The 22,273-nt window shown below is 45.7% G+C and overlaps 2 protein-coding genes and 2 long non-coding RNA genes across 9 annotated transcripts; 2 read left to right on the top strand and 2 right to left on the bottom strand.

The window, feature by feature from the left end:
* Positions 1–150: 150 nt before the first annotated feature.
* On the bottom strand, positions 151–7,817 carry slc35a2 (solute carrier family 35 member 2). 4 transcript variants are annotated; one of them, XM_057040241.1, is made up of 6 exons: positions 7,511–7,812; positions 6,223–6,405; positions 5,716–5,867; positions 4,853–4,975; positions 4,199–4,779; positions 151–1,059 (listed from the first exon to the last, which is right to left on the bottom strand). In XM_057040241.1, the coding sequence occupies exons 1-6, from the start codon at positions 7,572–7,574 to the stop codon at positions 1,032–1,034; spliced, it is 1,131 nt and encodes a 376-aa protein (XP_056896221.1). In that variant the 5' UTR covers positions 7,575–7,812; the 3' UTR covers positions 151–1,031. The 4 variants fall into 4 exon arrangements, with proteins under 4 accessions (XP_056896221.1, XP_056896222.1, XP_056896224.1 ...); XM_057040242.1 differs by having other exon boundaries at positions 4,189–4,779; XM_057040244.1 differs by lacking the exon at positions 151–1,059 and adding an exon at positions 2,240–3,802 and having other exon boundaries at positions 7,511–7,817.
* Positions 1,053–2,727, top strand: LOC130529735 (uncharacterized). The gene is made up of 2 exons (XR_008951641.1): positions 1,053–1,342; positions 1,417–2,727. It is a non-coding gene; the product is annotated as an uncharacterized LOC130529735 (long non-coding RNA).
* A 164-nt stretch (positions 7,818–7,981) lies between the features above and the next one.
* Positions 7,982–11,300, top strand: LOC130529736 (uncharacterized). The gene is made up of 4 exons (XR_008951642.1): positions 7,982–9,537; positions 9,568–9,614; positions 10,890–11,005; positions 11,165–11,300. It is a non-coding gene; the product is annotated as an uncharacterized LOC130529736 (long non-coding RNA).
* A 342-nt stretch (positions 11,301–11,642) lies between these two features.
* On the bottom strand, positions 11,643–21,026 carry otud5a (OTU deubiquitinase 5a). Of its 3 annotated transcripts, none has more exons than XM_057040232.1 (9): positions 20,163–21,025; positions 19,207–19,297; positions 15,384–15,448; positions 15,145–15,301; positions 14,912–15,060; positions 14,563–14,748; positions 14,257–14,461; positions 14,012–14,083; positions 11,643–13,783 (listed from the first exon to the last, which is right to left on the bottom strand). In XM_057040232.1, exons 1-9 carry the CDS (start codon positions 20,745–20,747, stop codon positions 13,650–13,652), a joined length of 1,644 nt encoding a protein of 547 aa, XP_056896212.1. In that variant the 5' UTR covers positions 20,748–21,025; the 3' UTR covers positions 11,643–13,649. The 3 variants fall into 3 exon arrangements, with proteins under 3 accessions (XP_056896212.1, XP_056896211.1, XP_056896210.1); XM_057040231.1 differs by having other exon boundaries at positions 19,207–19,300; positions 20,163–21,023; XM_057040230.1 differs by having other exon boundaries at positions 14,912–15,301; positions 19,207–19,300; positions 20,163–21,026.
* Between the last annotated feature and the right edge of the window lie 1,247 nt (positions 21,027–22,273).

Raw genomic sequence — 22,273 nt, forward strand, 5'->3', positions numbered from 1 at the left:
GCCCCCCGGAACGCTGGACGAGCGCTTCCCCTGCGGCCCAGACCCGTCTGTCTGTCCGCCTGTCTGTCTGTCCGCCTGTCTGTCTGTCCCTCCTCTCTCTGGTGTGTCACATTAATTGAAAGCAGAAGGGGTTCACACGTCAGGACAGAGTGCATTTAACAAACATTTAGTGTTTTATTGAAGTATAAATAAAAACAATACGTTCACATTGTTTAAAAAAAATGGTTAAACAGTTTTGAAAAGCTTTAAAAAAACACATTTTTACATCAAAATGTCTCTGAATTATTCAGTTAACGGAAACAATTGACAAACAGCAGCAGACGCCTGACTGAAGTCCTTATTTCAGAGTGTTCTTTTTTAAACCAACTCTGTGTTTAATGAATGTTTTACAACTTTGTAACAGACCTTAAAAACAACTTTAAAACAAAGGAGCTTGTAAAAAAAACTTAATAAGTTAACCATGTGGGATAGAAAGGTATAAAAGGGCCAATGAATTAAATAAAAGCAAAAATATAGCACCACTGAGATGGTTTTGTACCAAACAACCTACATGTTGGAATATTTATTTCCCTTTTTAAGTTCATTTATATGAGAATTTCTGTTAATACTTATATTATAACACCCCACAAGGCCTATATATTAAAACACAGAATACTAATCTATATAAAGGCTGCAAAAATAGCTCGATAATATATATATATATGCTAGTTCTATATTCCAAATTTGTGTGCATTATTGTTAAACTCTTATTTAACCCCCAACACTGAGTATAACATCACCCGTCAGCCGTTATAAATGAAAAAGAAACACCCCAAAATGTTGTTTCCTCATTCAAAACTGGCATTCAGAAATGTGAAACTATATAATACTGTGCAGATGTCGACTGTATAGTTCCTATACAGTCCTTCCTACAGCTCTTCACATATGATAAGAACACAGTAGCACTACATAAGGGGGCTGTAGCAGCATTTCTGCTGCTTTTCACCTCAGATGTACACAAGGAGGCAGCAGGTGCTTCACCAGTTCACCACTTAGGATCCCTTTTCTTTATCTCCATACCTGAGGAAGAGAAGAAGAGCTTAGCTCACCCGAGGGACACTGACATCATATGGACACTTTATTGCCGATGGCTGGCATGCATGCATGCAAACATACGTGCATATACGATGTACGTGCATATGAATATACAGACAGACTGAATACATTTGCATATATAACTTGCGTGTGCATATACATATGGATAAATATGTCTTTCCATATGTACATATAACAAGTTTAGATGGCACCATCTAGTGGTCTGTTTTGGTCATTGCTGTCATCCAAAAAATCGAAATATTCTTTGGTTTTACTCCTAAAATATTCTCATTCTTGTTATGCAGGAGTTTTATATACATATAATAAACATTTCAAACTGAGGCCTAATTTTCAGATTTGCTAGAACCTCTCAGGAGAGCTCCAGTGTGAGTTTTGGTTAATAGTTGGGAATAGGGGCTATTTAGTCAATCCAGTTTGTTATTGGCCTAGAAAAAGCAGCTAGTTCAGATGGGGTAAACTTCATTTGATCTTTAACAACAACACTGTCAGCAGAAGATGAGCTGCCACTGTTGTTATAACCCCTGTTATAACCCCGACACCACAAGCACCAGTAATAACTGCTGACCTCCGGATAAAACTGGATTTTTTGAAAAGATAATTTGTCTTTCAGGACCAAAAGACTTGACAATGTTATGAAACTGAAGTCACACACCGGCTACAATCAAAAACCACCACAGCAGAGACTTTTGAACATAATTTAGATATAATAACCTGGATGTTCATCATTTATTGACAAGACAAACATCAGTGGTTTTGAATCCATATGATACTTTATATAAATCTTTCCAGAAATAAATCTGTACAGAGGGATTGATACAGGAATCAGGTACGAACAAACAGTTGAAACAGTTGATTCTCCCATAAAACCAAGAAATCCTCCTCAAACATCAGAGAGGAGGCAGCCGATGGCCGAGTCCTTCCACAAACACCCGTCGGCTCAGTTCTGAAGACTGAAATGTGCCACCGCCTACATTCAATTATCTCAGAGTCTTCAAAATTCAGCAATTGAAAGAATAAACTCAAACACTTTGATATTTTTGGTTTACATCATCATGGAACATTAATATTTAAGATCATTAGACCTGCTGTCGCTCACGGTCTCTCAGCGGGGTAACAGGAACACGAGTATGAAAGACAGCCAACCTTTTGAGTGCAAAAGAATTTATTATATTAAACCTGTTTAAAAATATGTTTTCTCTGAATGCCCAGACATTTTACAGCTTGACATAATATGCATGCATTTGTTCCCCACAACTACACGGATTACTAATAAACAATATCATCATCAGGAGTATCTGAGTGCAGTTGAAGGAGAATTTGATGATGTAAAAAAGTGTTTGTTGAACTTTGCCAAAGGGGGAAAAGTAGTGTAACAATGTTTGTCCTTGTTCAGTGTAGCTCAGCTGTGAGATACAGCCTCTATCCTGGTGACTGAACGTTTGAAAGGCCTGCAGGCGTAACACCTACACCGACCTTTGCTTCTGCCATCTGTGATGGGTCTGGGTTGGTTCTGGTGCTCCTCTCTGAGGACATTTATGGTAGCGACATAGTGAAGCTGCAGCAACAACACACTGCATCATGCTGAGACCCTTGTTCTTTCACATTTTTGATTCTCATGAAATAAAAGACAGTCCTCAGTAATAAAATAGCTGTTTCTCTCTCCTAGTTAGTTGATGTGTAATAAATATTCATTCTGGCTTTATGGTGGATGGTTGATCGACGTGGAGGTCACATGACTTTCTCATACCGTCAGGTTTTTGCCAAAGTTTCCCCCTTCAGCAGACTTGAGAATGTGTTCATTAAACATTTGTAACATGAACTGCTGAAGCGGAGCCTTCTTGGCTAATCTGGGATGCTAATCTTTAGCAGACTCTGCTGTAGTTACCTTCAGACAACATCAACGTCCAGAGGACAGCAGGACAAACGCCGAACCGGCTCACCGCGCTCGCACCGCAAGTGTCGCCCGTAGGTCACCGGGCATCACATCCAATTAGAGACACATTCAGGATCCCTCGACGGACCTCGTCCCACCAAGCGAGACTTCCCACCCGACAGCTTCCCCGATCACGTTTACAACAACCATCTGAGCGGAGCCTTGGAAAGGCTTCACTGTCAGACGATCCTTCATTGAACTACCCACACGAATCACCACCACCACCACCACCACCACCACCACGGCTGTATGGCTTCTGTGCACACGAGAAGGCACCGAACAGTCGACCCCTTTCGACTGTGCAGCCCAACAAAAAGACCCTCCTGTGTTGGGGGGTCTGTGGTATGCTGCAGGGCGCCTGTTAGAGGACAACCAAACCAACCAACCAACCAAATGTAATGTTAACGGAGTGTCTTCCGAGAAAAGAGACGTCCCAGTTATAGCGAACAAGGAAAACTGTGCTGTTGTTTTTGGACATGTTTGAGCTGTACCAGAGGCTGCACAGTGAAATCAATCGAACCAGATTCTGCTCCTGAAGCATCGACGATCCAAACCAGGCGTCCACGCGGCGTAAAGCGGCGCGCCGATTCACCGAGTTAGTAGAGTCAACAGATTTAAGGCAGACAGGAAAGGATGTGTGGCAGTCAGGGTCTCTGAGATAGCCAAGCTCCTTTATCTTTATCCTCCTCCTCCTGCTCCTCCTCCTCCTTTTGTGCTTTGAGCAGCAAGTCTGTGTAGGAGGCAGGGGGAGAAGGTACGCAGCCTTCAGGAACTCTGAGACAGAGGAGAACGGGTTAGTCTTGAACAGAAAACACAGGATGAAGTTATCATCTCCCTCCTTCTCCTTGAGGAAACACAGAGCAGCAGAAACAGGCCAGTTCGGCGCTCTGAGGGCACCGACTGATGTCCATCAAGAGGAGCAGAGACAGTTAGAAGGACAGCAGGAAGCAAATGAAACATCTCCCCTTTCTCCCGGGGGAGGGGAGAAGGTCATCGGTTGGAGGCTGAGCGAAAGCTTCAGAAAACAATTCAAAGGTGGTTAAGACGTAAACCCCCAGAGCGTTAACGGATTTGGAGCCGCCGGCAGCAGCAAGGAAGGAAGCGAGCGAGCGAGCGAGCGAGCGAGCACCAAGAAAGAGAAGAGAAAAGAGTCACTTCACCAGCACTGACTTTTCCAGAAAGGCCTCCATAGCTGGGTCTCTATTTGTCCGGGGTGACGCCAGGGACGGCAGCGAGGACGGCGAGGACAGGGGGCCGCTGGCTGTTTTCGGGAGGCTGTACATATAGACGGCGCCGATGACGAGCCCCGCCCCCACCGTAAAGACCAGGTCCACGTGGAAGCCAAACAGGTAGATGGACAGTACCGTTGAGATGATGATGGAGAAGGAGGTGGCGAAGCCCTTCAAGATGTTGTCGGCGTACTTCACCACCACGGCCACCAACAGCCCACCGAAGGCCTGGTTGAAGATGACGCACCACACCAGGCCGGTGTAGCCGAACAGAAAACCGCGCTCGGCGACGGCGGCGCCGTCGTTCCACCACAGTCCCAGCAGGCCCAGCAGGGTGCCAAAGATCCCCAGCTGCACGTTCCTCACCCACACGGAGGCAGAGCTCCCCTTCAGGATCTTCTCAAAGTAGACGCCGGCAAACCCCGAGGACAGACAGCTGATCACCACAGCGATCAAACCAGCTACGTAATTCTGGTCGGAGCCGTCCAACACGGACGCTTCCTTCTTCTGGTCCTGCTGCACCTGCGAAAGAACCAACACGAATCACAGCAGTGAAAATGCGAGGAGCGATTGGTATGGATGGCGGAGACGGTACCTGGACAATGCCGACCCCGGTGAAGAGCAGCAGCAGAGAAATCCACTGAACCCTGGACAGAGATTTCCTCAGCATCAACACGCTGAACAGAGCCGTGGTGAGGATTTTGAGCTGGTACGTCACCTGAGAGCGTGGGGACACACACAAACACCCCATCAGCTATCTGCTGTCACCCACCAGACCCCCAGAAGGTCCAGGAGGCCCCTCTGTGACTCTACCGATTTAGGAGAACACAATTGAAATGTTTCAACAGGGGAAAAAAAGGATTTTCAGGAAGATTTGCGCCACCTGGTGGATGGAAATTGACAGTGAGAACAGCATCCAGAGTAGCGATGATCTGGGGCAGTCGATCTGCCCCAGCCCTTGAGCAAAGACTCGGGTGAGACTGGTTGTGATGTGTAGCTGGTGACATTCTTATGACGCAGATAAGCTGCATTCAGGGGTAAAGTCGAGACTAAAGGGAACACAATTAGTAAACGGAGCCATGGGATCATAGTCTGCAGAGGATCCGCTGGCAAAGCATAACACCGAAAAGAAGACAAACTCAAAGGGCTCAACGAAGCTAATTACGCTGGGTTTTACCTTGGAACCGGGATTTTAGCTGCGTCACCAAATTTTACTGCGAAAAATCCAGGTGATAAAAAAAAGGATATAGAGAATAAAGTTGTTCTACCCGGAACTAAAAAATAAAAACCTTTACATAGATATCAAACATATATCCACTTGGAGTACGGCAGGCACCGTTGCACTCAAATATACATCAAGGTTCCATTCATTCATACGTCAGCATGAGCCTGACATCAGCCTAAAGGATCCCGTTACTGCTACATGCTCCCGTATGGACGCTTTAGCCTCCACCTGACCTGGAACGTGGCTGCTGGCAGGTTGGATATAGCGATGTACTGCAGGTTGTTCTGCAGCGTGTAGATGAGTGAGGGGATGGCGAGCTTCAGCGTGTCTTTGTACTGAAACACAATGGCATCCAGCAGAAGAAGAGCCGTGTCCTTCACGCTGACTGTGGGGCGAGAAAGAGAGGGAAAGGAAAGAGGTGGTGACTGTCGGCCAACTTCATTTCGTAAACAAAGTGGTATATTTGACCCGGTGAACGCTCTCCGTCACCACGTTTATCAATGAAAGGCTGCATCCACAAACTTAAATGAATGAGCACAGCAGATCAGTCATGGTTTCTTAGAACTGGGTGAAATTAAGCAACTTCAACCACTTCCACAACAAGTTTGTGTTCAATGTCCATGTGGGGTTTTTAAATAAAAGAAACAGTCGTTCAATCAAAGATGTGTTTAATGAACGGCCTTAACTGCATTCTTGCTTTATAACATCAACAACAACGATATTAACAAGAGTTTTCTTACATCTCTTCTGTATCAGGATGAGCACCAGACAGGTGGAGACCTTCAGGACTTCAGCCATGACGACAGCAGACGTTGCAAAGAAATGTTCCCCAGGCAACGTGCGCACATATCTGATGCTGAGGATGAGCGATGCATTCTGGACCACCAGCACTGCCAGGCTGATGTACTTCAACTTCTTGTTCACTGTAATAATGAGCAATAATTAGGGCGACGTGCATTCATGTGGACATTAAGCCTAAATCGGTTCATTTTGACACATACGTGATCCAAACATCCACCTATTGCGGGTACAAGTGGATTCTACCGCTGTGCTTCATTAGAAAGTTTCAACTGTGCTCAAACTTTACTTTTATTCTTTTTAAGGCCCACGATTATGGAATTTAAAAACCACCATTGCAAAGGCTATTAACAAAAAATGCAGAGTGGACACATAAATGGGGAAAAGACCCTTTAACGCAGGGGCCCAAGCTCAAACAACCACCCCCATATTAATGTGCCCCATATTAATCTACAAGTCCTAAATCACAAAACACTAAAAGTTAAAAGAAATCTCACACACAAAGAAATCAACTCTTCAATATTGTTTTATCATCGCTACTGTTACTATATGTGTTGTCCTTGCTCATGTTAATAACAGCAATGGACGGATTGGGAGGATGTGCGGTTTAAACAAGCAGGATTCTCAACGGTGTGTGTGTGTGTGTGTGTGTGTGGTGTGTGTGTGTGTGTGTGTGTGTGTGTGTGTGTGTGTGCGGTGAAACGGGGTGGGCACACCTGCAAACAAATTCTCCACGTCACCAACTGGCAGCAAGTAATCAGCACAGTTGCTGATGGTTTAACATTAACCAAGCAGCTTTGTTCACTAGTGAATTAAGCGAAAACAAGAACAAAACCGACGGAAAACGCTTCGGCGGCTCCAAGAGTCCGAAAACTAGTCCCAAGCAAGTGTTCGGGGGTCGATTAGCCTGGCCTTGTTCCTGCTCCACTGCGAGACCATACGAGTTGAGTATTTGATTTAGTTAGTAAATATGAAAAAAATGAACCAAGCTCAGCAGGCTTGTGAGCAGTGTCTAGCTGGGTTTGCTTCATGTGCTACTGCTCTAGCCTTCACTACCCAGCAGGTCACGAAGCTCGGTCTGCTGGGCACAGAGAGACAATTAGAAATTCTTAACTTTAATAAATAATGTCGTGACTCAAACAAGAAGCCACTGTCCGGAGGTAAATGACACGAGCGCCGACGTTGATGGATTTCAGGGTTCTTGGTTTGCAATCCTCCGAATACGCTTACCTTCACTTTGACCCCGGCTCGCTGTGTTTTCCCCTGAAGCTTGGTTGTGGGTCCCTGCGCCCATGCTGCTCACCTGGTGCCAGTGGCCGCACTGCTGAGCCTTTTGCCTGGTACTTCCGTGATTAGACCACGCTAGCCACTCAGCTAGCCTCGGCTCCAAATTATTTCCAACCGGAAACGACTTCCGGTTTCCTCTCCGTGTCAAAACACAGGAGCCAGTCTTTTTTTTTTTTTTTTTATCGGACAGAAAATGGGCAGCAACGGGTTCAATGGAGACGAGCAAAACCTGCGGGGATCGATAAAAACTGCTAGACCAGGATGTAAATGTTCCAGAACTACAGGAACTACTGCTGCACAGATAACATCCGAGTTTTAAGATGTATCACGCTGATCACGATTCGCGGAACGAAATTACGTAGTTTAATCTATGTGAAGTAATTTTTAAAATGACTTTGGCTAAGCCTGCTCTAAGGTTGAGATAGTGGTGATTTTTAACATTATAAATCCAATTTCCTTTGTAGACGTGGCAACTTCTTTTCAAATAAATACAGGAGTAGCATTCAAAGTATAAAAAACTTGATTTAGAAAAACACGATAGACCTAAACGATACTAACATTATTGAAAAAAACATTATTAAATATTAAGAGGAATATAAAAACACGGAATGGCATTTCTGTGGAGCACATATTTACTTGACGTTTGCGATAAAACGCCCTAAAAATAATCAGAGTGAGAGATCCTGTTACTTCTCCTCGCAACAATGACGTCTTTGTTCTCGGTCGAATCAACATCCTATTGGCTGTCACAGGACGCGCTGGCTAATGACGCAGAGAAATATGATTGGCTACCCCAGATCACGTGACGTCTACCGTCACAATTGAACGCGCATACATGACTATTTGCAGGTTAAATCAGCCCTTTTCTTTATGGACGCGGCACCAGTGTATTAATGTGCATTACTTCTATTTAATTTTCAATTACAGATTATGACGAAATAATCTAAATGCAGGTGGATGGCAACACAGTTTGTGAAAAATCAGTAGCTAAAAAGATTATTTTAGCAGTTAATATGATTAATGATTTCGCCATTTGGCTTTATATTTTATAGGCCAGTGTCTAGACTCTTCACTTGCTAATACATAAAACTACTTAACAGATAAGATACAGATGTAATGATGAATATGATCATATTAAAAGTTAGACTGTAATTTGAATTATACTGAGCTACTACATGACCTACCTAATCTCTAAATATTCAAGATTTGGAGTCATCACTACTATTGTGGAAACAAACATAAAACATGCTTGGAGAAAGGGCAAAGAAGCTGTCTAAGTGTTCAGAGTAAATGGTTATTAACCTGTAAATTATTACTAATATAATCACAGCTGCACAAATCCAGTCCTTAGGGGCAATAGTCCTGCCGGTTTTCAGTCCTACCAGACAGGAATAAATCTTTGTCCAAAACAGTGGGGTCCCAGGTAAGAGCCTGGTAGAACAGAAATCCCAGTTGGACCAGAGTCCTCAAGGACTGGATTTCTGCACCCCGGATTATAACTGTAAAGTTTCTCCTTCAGGACCCAGGCAGCCAAATGGGCCCAGTTTTAGGTGAATTGTAGCAAAAATAAAAACAGTTGTTTGGTTGTAGGTTGAGATGTGAGGAAGAAGGCTCCGATCACAGGCTCCGATCCTGGAGAAAGTATCGCTTTGAAGAGCACAGTCACTCAGACGGTCGGTGGGAAAAGTGTATTCTGAGACATCTGCCTGACCTTTGACCTGTCCCTGATTCTGCTCTGCCCGTGGCTGCTTTGTCCACCCAGTCGTCACCCCCACAGAGAGGCAGATTCTCTGAGCCTTCTCACAACGTCAGTGTGTTCTGGCTTCCCTGCTCCACTTCGGTCCTCGGCCGCCATCTGCCTCCTTCCCGTTGGCTCAACTTGTTTGTCGCCAACTGCCGACCCGTGTGAGGGACCAGCAAAGGTCATTCACAGCTCCAGCTCTGCTTTTGGTGCAACAAAAGCATTTTGTGTGGTTTTATGGCGGGACAGTGTCCTTCAGAATATTCCGGCTGACAGCAGAATTCATGATTCCATCCATAACGGCAGGTTAGCAGCCCCAGACATCACACTAAAGCCTCCATGACTGTTTCACTTTTGACTCCCATTCCGAGAATTCCCAGACATGTTAGATCATTAGGGTGTGTTTTGGATAATGTGAGATGAGTAGTTGTGGTTTTGGTCAGCAGTGTTTTGGGGGATTTCTGTCGGCCACTTCTGGGAAATTTCACCACTGTTTTATTATATTTCTGTAAACTATAAATCAGGATTCATTCAAATATCTGTCTACACTCATGCAAATATGGGAACACTGCCTTTTAAACACTTCCTGATAACAACTGGTGCACTACTTACAGGATGATAAACAACACAGGTTCCATACCCTGTTGGGTGTGCGTGCATGAGAAAATCACGTTTTCTCAAGATAATAACCCCAAACCTGTAGAAGCAAAGGCTCTTGTTACTCCATAATTATCACATAACAAACAAATGTTGAGACACGAGACTGTGGGGGCCTTCAGCAGCTCCTTCAGCAGCAGACTGTTACAGCCACGGTGTAAAAGGAGCGTTACCGCAGGTCATTCATCCCAACTGCCGACAGACTGTTCAACATGCACAACACTTAATTGTAGCACCAATAACCCAGGGTTGGCATATTTGCACTAACTAATCATCCTACCTCTGGAATCTCTTATTTGCACATCTTACTTGCACCTTCATTTTTCTTCACGCTGTCCAACACTCCTTCTTTACATAATTTTTAATTTCTGTATATCCTGTACAATGTACATAGCAATGTACATAATAGTCTTTTTATTTTATTTTTTTCTTAGTACTTTTCTGTATTGTACACCACGGGCTACCGCTGTAACGTGCAATTTCCCCGATGTGGGATCAATAAAGTCTTTTATCCTTATCCTTAAATCGTCTTGCTAACCTGTGAAAGAAGACAAGGAAAACTGGGTCAATGTGAGGCAGTTGATGTGAAGTAGAGCTCTGGGTCAGCTTGATTAATCTAGCTCCTACTCAGAGATTTCCTTCCTTCCTTCTAAAACTGCAGACTGAGGCTCTAAATGCCTATAATGAGGGACCAGGTAGTAACTTGCAGGGGTGGCGAGGAGCCACGTGCTTTTCCAGGTGACATCTGCGATGTCAGGGTGATGCCACCTTTAAAGGCCTGTCCTAACCCTAAACTATAAAAAACCAAAACACCTGCCTGAAACTGTAAAATTGTATGGAGGCAAAACCCTCAGAGGGCATTATTTAGAGTCAGTGGTGCTACAAGTGCAGACTTTCAACTCTAATTAACTTGCTGCCCTCCAGAGCAGAGAGGAATCCTGAGAAGACCAGCTCATCCATCAGAGACAGTGGGTCCACCAGCCTGGACCAGTCCCAGTACCCTTCCAATGTCCATACGTGGTATTTGTGGATTGTGGCAGGTGTGTCACAGAGTATACAGAGGCATCACACCCCATTCCAGGGCCCTTTGCATTAGCAGAAGGGTCCTGGAATGTGTGTGTGTGGGGGGGAGGTGGACATCTTTGAGCATTGACTAGTTTATGGACATGGTCTCATTGTTCTGCATGATGTTGGTGCAGATCTGTAGAACCTGTGGAGAAGATGTCAGCAGTGCACAGACAAAATCATACTGGGGACAACTGTCATCATCTGGAGGTCTCCGGGGGCCTGAAACCCATCATGGTGCAGCAGAACAATGAAACCGGAGGTGGGGCTGTAGTGCTATTATCTTCATCATCATCAGGAGTTGTCAGCAACTGTTTATTTACTCTTAATGTTGGTCTGATTTTAGCATTTCATTTTTATTTAATCACTTGTGTGACTATGAAAGTCAGCCCACATGCTTCTGTCATAAATCCAGGCTCCACCTATTATCAGAAGGCCAACGTGCATCATTTAGCATGAACAGACCGAGTTGTGAATCCAGACAGGATCCGATCCGATCCGATCCGATCGTCTTGCCTTTGGTCACATTCTCACCGATGAGCCTCTGTTCTAACAGGTTACAGATCATTAACGTCGCCGTTCCAACATAAACGTGTGTCGCTGCCCCAGCCATCGTTTCAAAAACATTTTCATTTTTATTCAAAGAAACTCATTTAGTTTCACCTCAAAAAAGAAATAAAACAAACTTATATTAATAACAATTATCAATCATAAACAGAATAAGTCTGACTTATTAATTTTTTTATTATTTCTGTTGCTTTTCCTCTATTATGATATTGTCAACATGCAGCTAGTCTGGCGGAGGGGGTGACCATGGCGATGGAGGTGAAGATGAGGACGAGCGCTTGCTTTTGGTCTGCTTCTACTCACAAGCAAATAAAATGACTTCCAGGGAGAGGAAGATGGAAAACCGCGAGGGCACATGAGCCTAAAGCAGACGTCGTTAGCTTGCATACATACAGTATATATCCATATAGATATATAGAAATAAAGAGTATGGGACGAGTTGGGACGCCAGCGATATAAATAAGGGTCTAACAGCTGTTGTTAACAGCTGGGCATGACGTCAGAGCCAGGTTTATCGAGATTATTATTATTTGTCTTCTACGGTAACTTTACAGGAACGGAGAGGCAGGATGTGGACTATGGCGAAAAGACCCGTTCCTGGACTGTGAAGACTGTAGCAACTCAAAACACGAGAGCTGAAAGCTGCAGCCAGGAGCAGCAAGTGTCGTTAGTCCCTCTGAATGCTGCTGCTGCTGCTTTCAGCTCCACTTCAGACCGGTTTTACTGTGACATGGCGGGTGCGAATGAAATGGAACTCAAGTAACCCTCGACAAAAGAAATAACAGTCAGAAAGATGCGGTTATAAACAGATTAAGACTTGTGGTAACAGCCTGAATAAAACGAAAACTGCAAGAATTTTTAATTTTCAGCAATCTTTGTACAAAAGAACTGGTGGCGGGAGCTCAGAGGAGACTTCCCAGAGGAACAAATGACAAAAACTGTAATGCGATTAATCTGGAACCACAATCGTTTTGACAGTGAACTGAGGACGCGGGATACCGTTAGGAACACTCGTCCTGCTGGACCAGTGGTACCTGGGAATTCAGGTAATCTGGATTAAATGAAGCTCTTCTGTACGTGACTCTGTTGTAAACATGTCAACAAACACAGGCCCTGTGAGAATGTGTAGGTCAGATCTTTCCCCAGATTAGTTCCCTGTTTACCACAACAACCAGTTACCATTGTTGCCTGATATACATACCATACATATTAAATATGTAACTGCAGCTACAGTTTGTAATAATAATGCAATATACACGGGTCAGCTTCCTGATTTCCAGGCTCTCCTTTTAGTCATTTGCCCAAACAAAAAGCATTTTCTGACGACCACCGTCAGAAAACCCCGTCGTCGGGGCGACGGTTTGGTTCTATGCGTTGGATCGTCGCGGATTTTTTGCACACTCGTCGGTTCAACTGTTGCAAGGAAGGAAAAAAAACAAGAAAGCAAGCGTTGTTTACTAAAAGAAGAGCCAAAGTAAATAGTTTAGGTACCATGCAGTGGAACAGCTTCAGGCTTCGCACGGGCAGGCGCCGCGCTGGCGTGGACATTTCTATTGTGCGGCCCCCGGTGGGAAGGATCCTGCCAACTGTTCGGGTCTGCGTTCTGTCCCGAAGCCCAGAGCTCAAACAGCTCAGGAAACACAAACCATCAGTCTCATTGGTTTACTGGAGCTGCTGAAGTGTTTTCTCAATGGCAGGACGGGAAAACCCCCCCCCCCAAAAAACAATTACGCTTGATGTCCCGTCAGCGTCCAGTCAGATCCTCCTGGGTGGAAACCAGGAAATGAAGGGAATGAAGCTGGATCCCGACTGGGTGGACGCAGATGGCAGGAGGGGACAGCTAAGCAGGAAGGGGGGGCGGTATAACGGAGAATTCATTAGTTGAAACACCTGGATAAAAAATAATATCAAGTGTACAATTTGAAGTTTGATTTTTCCCTGCTCGATCTCTGTGCGCAGTCTGAGGCGGGATGGGGGGGGGGGGGCGGGGGCTGAACGGCGGAGAGCCAGGAGGTGAGATCAAAGGTCAGTGTTTTGGGTGGGAGACAGCCATCAGCTGCTGTCGGGGGACGTCTCCCTCTCCCGGTGCATTGAGCTGCTCTGGTGTTTCATGCTGTCCAGGTACTCCTGCTGGGACACGGCCAGCACCGACGCCAGAATCTCATCGTCCTCCCAGTCCGTCAGCCCTGCAACACACACACGGCCGTCACGGTCTGACAGGATAGCCCCCATATGCCAGGTCAGATGTGCCGTCCGGCTTCAGAGGGAGGAAGAGGGCCAGATTATTAAGAAACCCTCAAATCCTCAGCGTTAGCTTCAGGCTGGTCCCGCTTACACCATCAGAAGTCATGCCTTCCATAAGGACGACGGCGTTTACAGCTGTTTTATCTGTGGGCCGACGCAGGTAGACTCACCAAATGCCGTAGGAGACATCTCCTGCATGATGGCTCTGTACTCCAGATGATGACGACTCTGATTGCTGGGACCTACAAACACACAGATTCATCAGAGATGCCACTAATCAGAACCCTGTCAATACGCTGCTGCTGAGCCATAATACGACAGAGATTTCCTCATGAAAAGGTGAATAAGGACGATCTTCTTCAGAGGGAGGGAGTTGGAGACGGTGACGGTGTGTGTGTGTGTGTGTGTGTGGTACCTGGTGCACAGGGGGAGGGGGGTTTGCTCAGTATGAGAGCAGCTCCGGCCGGGGACGGTGGCTTGTTGTTGCTAGATGGAGTATTTGACAGGTCGGAGTGGGAGGGGTCGGAGTCTCGTTGTCGTGGCGACCGAGCGCTCCAGTCCTCAAGACCGCTGGAGGCAGCTGCTGTTGCCGAGCTACAGGTGGCGCTGGCCTTCCGGGGCTGTAAGGGAAGACGGTTATCATTGGTTAGCCTGGACTGTGCTGTGTGTGTGGTGTGTGTGTGTGTGTGTGCAGGACAGTAAACGTGGGACGTCCTCCCACCTGTCTGGCCTGTTTTTCCTGGTCCTGTAACCACTGGAGGTATGATTCCCGGGCCACCTGCTCCTCGATGGCCTCATTCGTGGCCTCCCAGTCTGTCGCCCTCTTCTTGTCCTCCAGCATCTGCTGTTCGATCCACGACTCCTCCGACGTCTTGATGGCCGATTTCATCAGCGTCTGGTCTGCGTACTGAAGGACACGCGTTACACTTCAACACGGCTGGGCAAGCCGCTCGCAAGCACCCCCAATATCTATTCTCTAAATGAAGGACGAAACTCAGCAGATTCCTGGCAGAACAACCAAAAGCTACATTTGCTTCTAACTCTTATTGGGATGTTTTCTGTGAATGTACCCCGGGTTTGAAGGCAGGGAGTCCCAGGCCAACACCAATGGTGGCCTTGTTTGGGTTGACTACAGAGTTGTAGTGGATGTTGCGGTGGTAGCTGACTCGGATGGGTTCGTCGTTGTTTTGGTGGATACCGTGAAAGGTGTTTATTGGCTCTGAGGCGGGAAGAGACGGAAGCCAGGTCAGACAGGTGAGGCCGGGGACAGGTTCCCCCCCCGAAGTCCGACAAAAAGGCTCACCTGTGCCGTACTGGTACACCTCCACCGGTCTGTTGTACATTTCAGCCATGGCCTGCATCTCAATGTGGTTGCCATGGCAATTGTTTTTCCTTTTCCTGTTGATGTATGTGGTGAAGTCCTCTGTCACATAGTTGGAGAAGTAATCAGCATTCTTCATCTGCAAGACAAGAGCGGCATTCTGAGCTGTTTTGGGCCCAGAAGGTGGGCAGGGGGGCGTCTGAAGCAGCGGGGTGGCTCACCAGGTAGTCCATACAGTGCTTCCTGACCACCTCGTGCATGTCCTGGTCTCCGTACACCTGATCCGCTGAAACACACACAGGCAGGGAAGAAATTCAAACCATCTTTTCCTCTCATTCCGTTGCTATGGTAGCAAACTGGACGTGGCTTCAAACCTCTGATCTGCCCGTGCAAACGCTAAACCCAAAACAGAGAATTGGATTTGCTGCGTTAAACGCACAAAAATAGGTTATTTAGTGTGAATGATTCTTGCGCGAATGCTGCTTTGATCCCCACTTTTAAATCTCGGCGTTTAATCAACAAGCCACAGAAATTGTTTCTTCTTCTCTTCATGAATTAAAGGTTTCGAACACGGAGGGCTTTAATGCTTGTGCGTGCTCATGCACAGGCGTGCACAGGTCACGTTCCTCATCTTGTGCTCTCGGGATGATGTCACTAAAGTCCTCAGTGTCATTTCAGTGCCTTCAAACTAAAAACTGCTGGTTCTGGCTAAACTGCACCACTGTGTTAACGTTTCTTGGGTAATAAACAATTTAACAGGTTGAGGAACCATTCTGGACATTAAGAATGACGCGGCGCCCTCAGGAACGCCCCAAAGCAATAAGCTAGCAGCAGAAATAGAGCTCACGTCAACTACGTGACACCAAGCACAAAAGTAAGCAACACCTATTACACCCAGAAAAGGGTTTGTTTTCCACAATATGTCTTCTTTGATTTAACCGACTGTGTAGCTAACCTCAGCTAGTGGCAGAAAACAAAGCTGAGAGGTTGAAGCTAAAGGGAGGTAAATAAGCATGTGGTTGTGGTAACAGAGCTGCTAACCATACACATTCCATGCCAAGTGGTCACGACACAAGATCACTCTGTAAACACTGAATCAAAGTCAGGAAGAGGAGAACTTTATGGAGTTCACACATTTCTGCCTGGTTGACCAATAAACTATGAAGATTTTTGTGGCTGTCCAGCAGTATGTTTAATGTTTAATCACGCTAAAGTTCTTATTTGGAAGCCGAGTGGTCCACAGAGCAGAAGGAAATGAAGAATGCGTAAGAGGAAACACACTGTGAGCTATTCAAGGATCATGTGGGCAGCTTCAACGTGACACACGACCGTATTTCTGGAGAGGTGTGTTTAAGGGCGACCACGAGACATCAGCGCCCAGCTTTACACTGGCTGAAACAAGAGGAGACCTCCTGCAACAACTCCAGAGGGTCGCCCATGGAGACTGGGTCCATGTCCACCCAGCACCCACCTTTCCACACTGCTGGATCAAGCACTTGTTACAAGGTTCACAAAAGAGATAAAAACCTGAAAATCTTGCACCAAACGTGGGAAAACTAATCAGCAGCTTTTCCCGCAGCGTTCCAGTTCAGCAGGTGTATTACAGGGAATGGGATGGAGCTCTCAGGTAAAATATGGCTCCAGAAGAAGAAAGGAAGGCCCGGTTTAAGCCAATTCAGAGAAACAATAACATGAAGCATCACGCTCTGTTTATTTATTGAAGGTCCAGTTGGAATCAAACGGAATCCAACCGAACAGAACGTCATGCAGACACGTGTATTACATGTGTAAAGGCTCACGTTGGGTCCGTGCTGCAGACCGCTGCTCCGGAATTCTTGCTTGAACCGCTGACTTTATTAGATTTATTAGTAGGACCTTCTGCACAGCTCTGTGGACACACTGGCGGGTAGTCAAACAAGCCGCCCGGCTGTTGTCCACTAACTGGTGGACGCATGTTAAGAGACAGAGCCGTGGACGGGATGACGTTGGAGCGTTCCTGTCCATTAACAACCGGTCCCATTTGGACCCTCCGTCTGTCTCTTTCCTGTGCAACACTCACTCTAAGCTACAGACCAACATTCACATCGTGATGGTTACAGGACGTTTGAGCTGCTTATTAGTCCAGCAAAAATGCCGATTATTTTTACAAGAAGGTGACAAACACGCGCCCCAAACCACATCCTCCTCCTGAGAATGTGCCACCCATTAAACTACCGTAATTTGGGACTATAAGCGGCTACTTTTTTCCTACACTTTAAACACTGCGGCTTATTCTACGGTGCGGCTTATTTATGGTTTTTTTTCGTGGCGCACTATCACAACTATTGTGAATCAGTCATTTTTACTAACCCTCATCAGCGTGGAAAATACTAGAAGAAAAGCATATGATGCGATTTTTAAGTTAAAAGCGATCACTCGCGCGTAATCTTGGCATTACGGTAATCAATGGCGAGAAAGTGGAGACGCCAACATGAAGAACTGATCCAAAGCAAAAAGACGACAGAAGCTTTTAGACGTGAACATCGCAGGTGGCCCGAGCTTGAAAACGTTCTGGGAGACTGGGTGAACACACAGAGAGCAGGCGGCCGCAGTGTTTCCACTGTACAAATCAGACGGAAGGCAAAAGCAATCACCACCGAGATGAAAATAGAAGATTTTAGAGGTGGGCCATCGGGAGGTTTAGATTGTTCATTGTTTGAGTAAAAAAGCATAAATAATGCAATTTGTGTGTAGCTGATAAAAAACGTATATTCCACGGTAGCTGCATTACAGACACCGTTAGAAAAAAAAGCATTTACCTGTACAATATATTTATGTTGCTAAGCGGATTAAATTAAAAGAAAAGTTAAAAAATCCTGACGTGCTAAAATTTGGATTTAAGGTCTCTGTATAAACATACAAGTGAAAAGAGTGGCTGTTGTTTCTTACCTGTCTGTCACTCGTCTCTTACGGTAATAAAAACATCTACCGGTACTGAATGTTTTCGATCTAATTTTTCATATTACTACGTGGGATACCTGCGGCTTAAAATCCGGTGCGGCTTGTATAAGTACAAAATTGATTTTCTTTCTAAAATTAGATTATGCAGTTTTTAATCAGGTGCGCACTATATTCTGGAAATTACGGTAATTTAATATTCAAAGATGGCTAAAGCAGCCCTTCTACAAAGCAATCTAAAATGCACATCATATACAGATTACTAACATTACCGCCGTGTCACATGCACTGAAAACGCAGCTTGGAAGATTATTATGGGCCGTCACAAGAGTTTCTCGGAACAATCAGCTCCAATAGAAGCGTTGTCATTGTGTAAACGGACCCCAGCAGATGGAAAAACCACATGGTTTTGAACCAGAAGTGAAAAGGACCCATTGACGAGTGGTCACGAGCGACGAGCGTTGAGTGGTTGCCACCTTGGAACGAGCAACACATGTGTTTAGACAAGCCGAATGTAATGGGACCAGAGCGCTGAGACAACAAGAAGCCTCCCTGAAAGCAAATATCAAATCATTATGTGCTCGTCGTTGCAACGTTAGTGGGAGGAAGCAGACACGGAGAGGAGGACGCATCAGTTTTGTGCTCTCTTTCTCTGCCCACTGCAGATGAGACCCAAAGGTGGCGCCTGAAGCACGTAACCTCGCTCTGGCCCTTGATATCCGACCCTTGCAGCCATCAGAGAGGGACAAGGAGCAGTGATGCAGCCATGAAAGCAATCAGCACAACTATCAGTGCCGCCCACCAGGCCGAGCGACTGGCAGAACCTCAAATCTCAGGAGCTCACGTTAAGAGAGGGGAACCTTCGCGTCCGCGCGGCTTTTCAGACAGAATCGCTTTTGATTCTTTGTTTGTGTGCGTCCGTCCTTGCTTAAATACATGGACGAGGGGTCGATGTGGGTAGAGATAAGGCCTTATTTTCATGCTAGCAACAAGAACTTGAATGTGTTTACTTCATCTTGTTTGGAGCCGTTTTTAAACTCCAGCTTCACTTCCAAATAAATACTTCTCCATTCTCGAGTCAAAAATCTGTGTGTGTGTGTAACTCACCCACTGCTCTGAACAAACACGCCCCATCCTCCTTCATCTTCTTGATGACAAACCCTTTCTTTTCGCACAGCGCTTTTTCAAACCAGTGTTCCTGCTAAAGACAAGGATGTACAGAGTCGTAAGGAGGCGCACGGTTGCGTTCTACTTCTACGTTTGCACTTGATCTGTTAAAAACAGCAACACTCAGCATATTCAAAGATAATTAATCATCAAAAGAAGCCAGCAGAGTCAGCTCTGTTGCAAACACACAGGGGAAATAATGCAACGTGAAAAACAGCTAAATATCCAAAAACACAAGAAGACATAAGTAGATACATTTTTTCATATAATATTTTTCCATATGTGGTGCTCTTTATCTATTATGATGAGTGTGAAACATTTAGTTTTGTTTGTTTCTGGTGATTAACTGAGATATGGTAATAGTAATATTACTACAACTCCTGTCACTGCTGGGGCTGATAAGGAAAAGATGCATTTTATGTGAAGACAAGGCTAAAAATACGTGACAGGCTAGCAACAATTGTCCGGTTACATTTTCTCACTCCATCAAATACTCGAACCCATTAAATTTAAGTTCTTGCCATTTTCACGATGCATCGAAATATTCTATACTGTTTATACTTCAGCCGTCAATGTCCTTGTTAAACACTAAGAGCGAAAAGTAATTACATTAGCTTAACAAACACTCTGTAATAATGATAATTAGCATGTTAGAGTGCTTCAATAACTGTCTGTTGAGAAGAAACGCAACGTGTTTCGACTGAAAATGCCCAAAGAAACGATCATTAGTATTTTTGGTGCATCCGGAAACGATAACTAAGATTATTTTGAGGCATTTTTTTATCTATTAAAAATCCTTAGGGGTGTGTTTGGACCGAACAGTGTTTACGTTTATCTTGCCGGTACCGTAGCGGTAGCATTAGCAACGCTTATCCTAGCTAGCATTTGCATTCTACCTGCTCCATTGTAGCCGGGTCCACCGTTTGTAATCTTGCAGCGTTCTCATACTCGTCCTCGCTGTTGTTTCCGGCTCCTTCCTCTGTGTCCTGGGTGGACCCCATTCCTCCAGGTCCTGTCACTCCGGGCTGACCTCCCCCGGCCAGAGCCGCCACCACAGCACCGGAGCAAGTGCCTGCCTGTCGGCGCCTCTTGCTCAGCCCGGGCCCAGAACAGCAGCTCCCGATTCCTCCACAGCCGACAACGCCGGCCGACACGACGAGGTCGCCGCGAGTCCCAGCCACCATCCCGCCGCTGCTGTCCCTACCGTCGCCCGGCCCCACCGGTGAAACAGAGCCGACGGGCGGAGAGGAGGCCTGTTGCGGCCGTGAGCTCGCCTCGATGTTCCGGCGGTCCTCCCTCGCGGAGGCTGCATTGGGTTGATAGGACCAGGGTGGCGGTGAAGCCCTGGGTCTGGATCCAGTCCGACCTGCGTGCGTGTGTGGATGTTGGTGCGGGTCGGAGCCGCTCCTGCGATCGCTGTCATCGGCGTGGTCCGAAACACCTACCCCGGAGCTGGGTTTCTTCTTCGGGAGAATCGTCATGGTGGTGTCAATGTGGAAGGGAAGCAGGGAGGGGGGGTCAGCGGGTGACGATTACTCCCTTTCTCGATCAAATGCTTCGGTCTGTAACCCTCCAATCCGGACGTTTCCTTCTTATCACCAATATGAGGCTTTTAAAAGGGCGAAATCGACGTCAGACGCAATTTCTGGGCTTCGCCGGTGGCCCGGTAAAGGAAAACAAAAGCGAGTATTTCTTCTTCGGCCGTCCACTCCACAAAACATCAACACAATCCACAATCTGACGACGGGCCCGCTGACGTCACTTCCGGATTGCGGCGGCAGCTCTTTTTTAAGTGTGTGTCTGCTCGCACAATTCAAATACGTGTGAACATACTATGTACGCGGATACGTGCACGAAATACGGCCGATTTTATTTGTTGTAATGTAAGTGGGGGGGAGAGCTCCGTCAGGAGAGTCATTTCACCACATTTCAGTAATTTTCAAGGTTACATAACGCGTTTGGATGCTTTATGGTCAAAGCACCCGAGCTTTTATCTGAAAGGTCAGTGTTCAAAGATCCCTCCGGAATCGGGAACGTCGCCACAAATTCAATCATCTTGTTCTCCCTTGATCGGCATTTCCTGAAAATTTCATTACAATCCGCTGATAATTGTATTGATTTGTTATTGTGCTAACGCAGAGACGGTGTCACATGGCCTGCATGGCTCAGCTGATAAGAACATTAAATACTGTCCTATTAATTTTTGATTCGTCTCGATTAAACCATCAATGCTTGCGCGCACGCATGCAGAGAGATTTACGAATCCTATTTTACAGTCTGAAATTGCGTCCCTAACCACAGAAGTACATTTCATCATCAACGTTGCACTGTTTAATTACCATAACATTAATCAACAAAGTAACCTTAAATCCCAGGACATCATCAGTCAATATATATAGCCAATGTGGTAAATGATTCCATTTTAATATCTCAAAAATCATTAATCGATAGTGACCAGTGGCCCATTTGATTACACGTGGAATTTAATATAGATGAGACACTAGATGGCGCTGTGGTGCATCTCTACCAGAAAGAGTTCGGCAGCAAAGCCGCAGCTTCCAGCTCTGCATGTGGGAGACACAACAGACTTTAAGATCTACAGTCCTTTCTTCTGTTAGTTTTAGTGATTCTAATCATTCTTTGGCTCTTATTTTGTGATCGGCAGGTTTCTTTGTTGCTCCTTCCTGTGAGTTGATCTTCTTTGTGTCGGTCAGGCGTCCTCAGTCTGTGATCAGCAGTTCCAAAAAGAGCTACCATTCAGAGCTTCCATTATTACCCATTTTCATAAAGTACATTTTCAATAAGGAAACATCTGGGCTGCAGATCAGTAAACAGACCAGCTCTGCAGGAACCAGATGTTAATGTTTCAAGTGGATCGTCCTAAAACGTCAGGCAGTATGTTGGATATTGAACATACAGCTTGTCATATCAGTGTAATATCATCTGTTAACCACGGGTGAGGGTCGGGGGTCAGACCGAGACCTTTGCCCTCTAGCTCAGATGACAG

This window comes from Takifugu flavidus, chromosome 8, assembly GCF_003711565.1.
Source record: "Takifugu flavidus isolate HTHZ2018 chromosome 8, ASM371156v2, whole genome shotgun sequence".
NCBI lineage: Eukaryota > Metazoa > Chordata > Actinopteri > Tetraodontiformes > Tetraodontidae > Takifugu > Takifugu flavidus.

Bases quoted from the DNA above. Each gene is read 5' to 3' on its own strand.
- slc35a2 (XM_057040244.1), bottom strand. From the start codon at position 7,574: ATGGGCGCAGGGACCCACAACCAAGCTTCAGGGGAAAACACAGCGAGC. The intron at 6,406-7,510 runs GTAAGCGTATTC...TCATTATTACAG, and splicing joins GAGCCGGGGTCAAAGTGAAG to TGAACAAGAAGTTGAAGTAC. The intron at 4,780-4,852 runs GTACCGTCTCCG...GTTCTTTCGCAG, and splicing joins CCGGGGTCGGCATTGTCCAG to GTGCAGCAGGACCAGAAGAA.
- otud5a (XM_057040230.1), bottom strand. From the start codon at position 20,747: ATGACGATTCTCCCGAAGAAGAAACCCAGCTCCGGGGTAGGTGTTTCG. The intron at 15,449-19,206 runs GTGAGTTACACA...TGTGTGTTTCAG, and splicing joins GTGTTTGTTCAGAGCAGTGG to CGGATCAGGTGTACGGAGAC. The intron at 14,749-14,911 runs GTACATTCACAG...CGTGTCCTTCAG, and splicing joins TCCCTGCCTTCAAACCCGGG to TACGCAGACCAGACGCTGAT.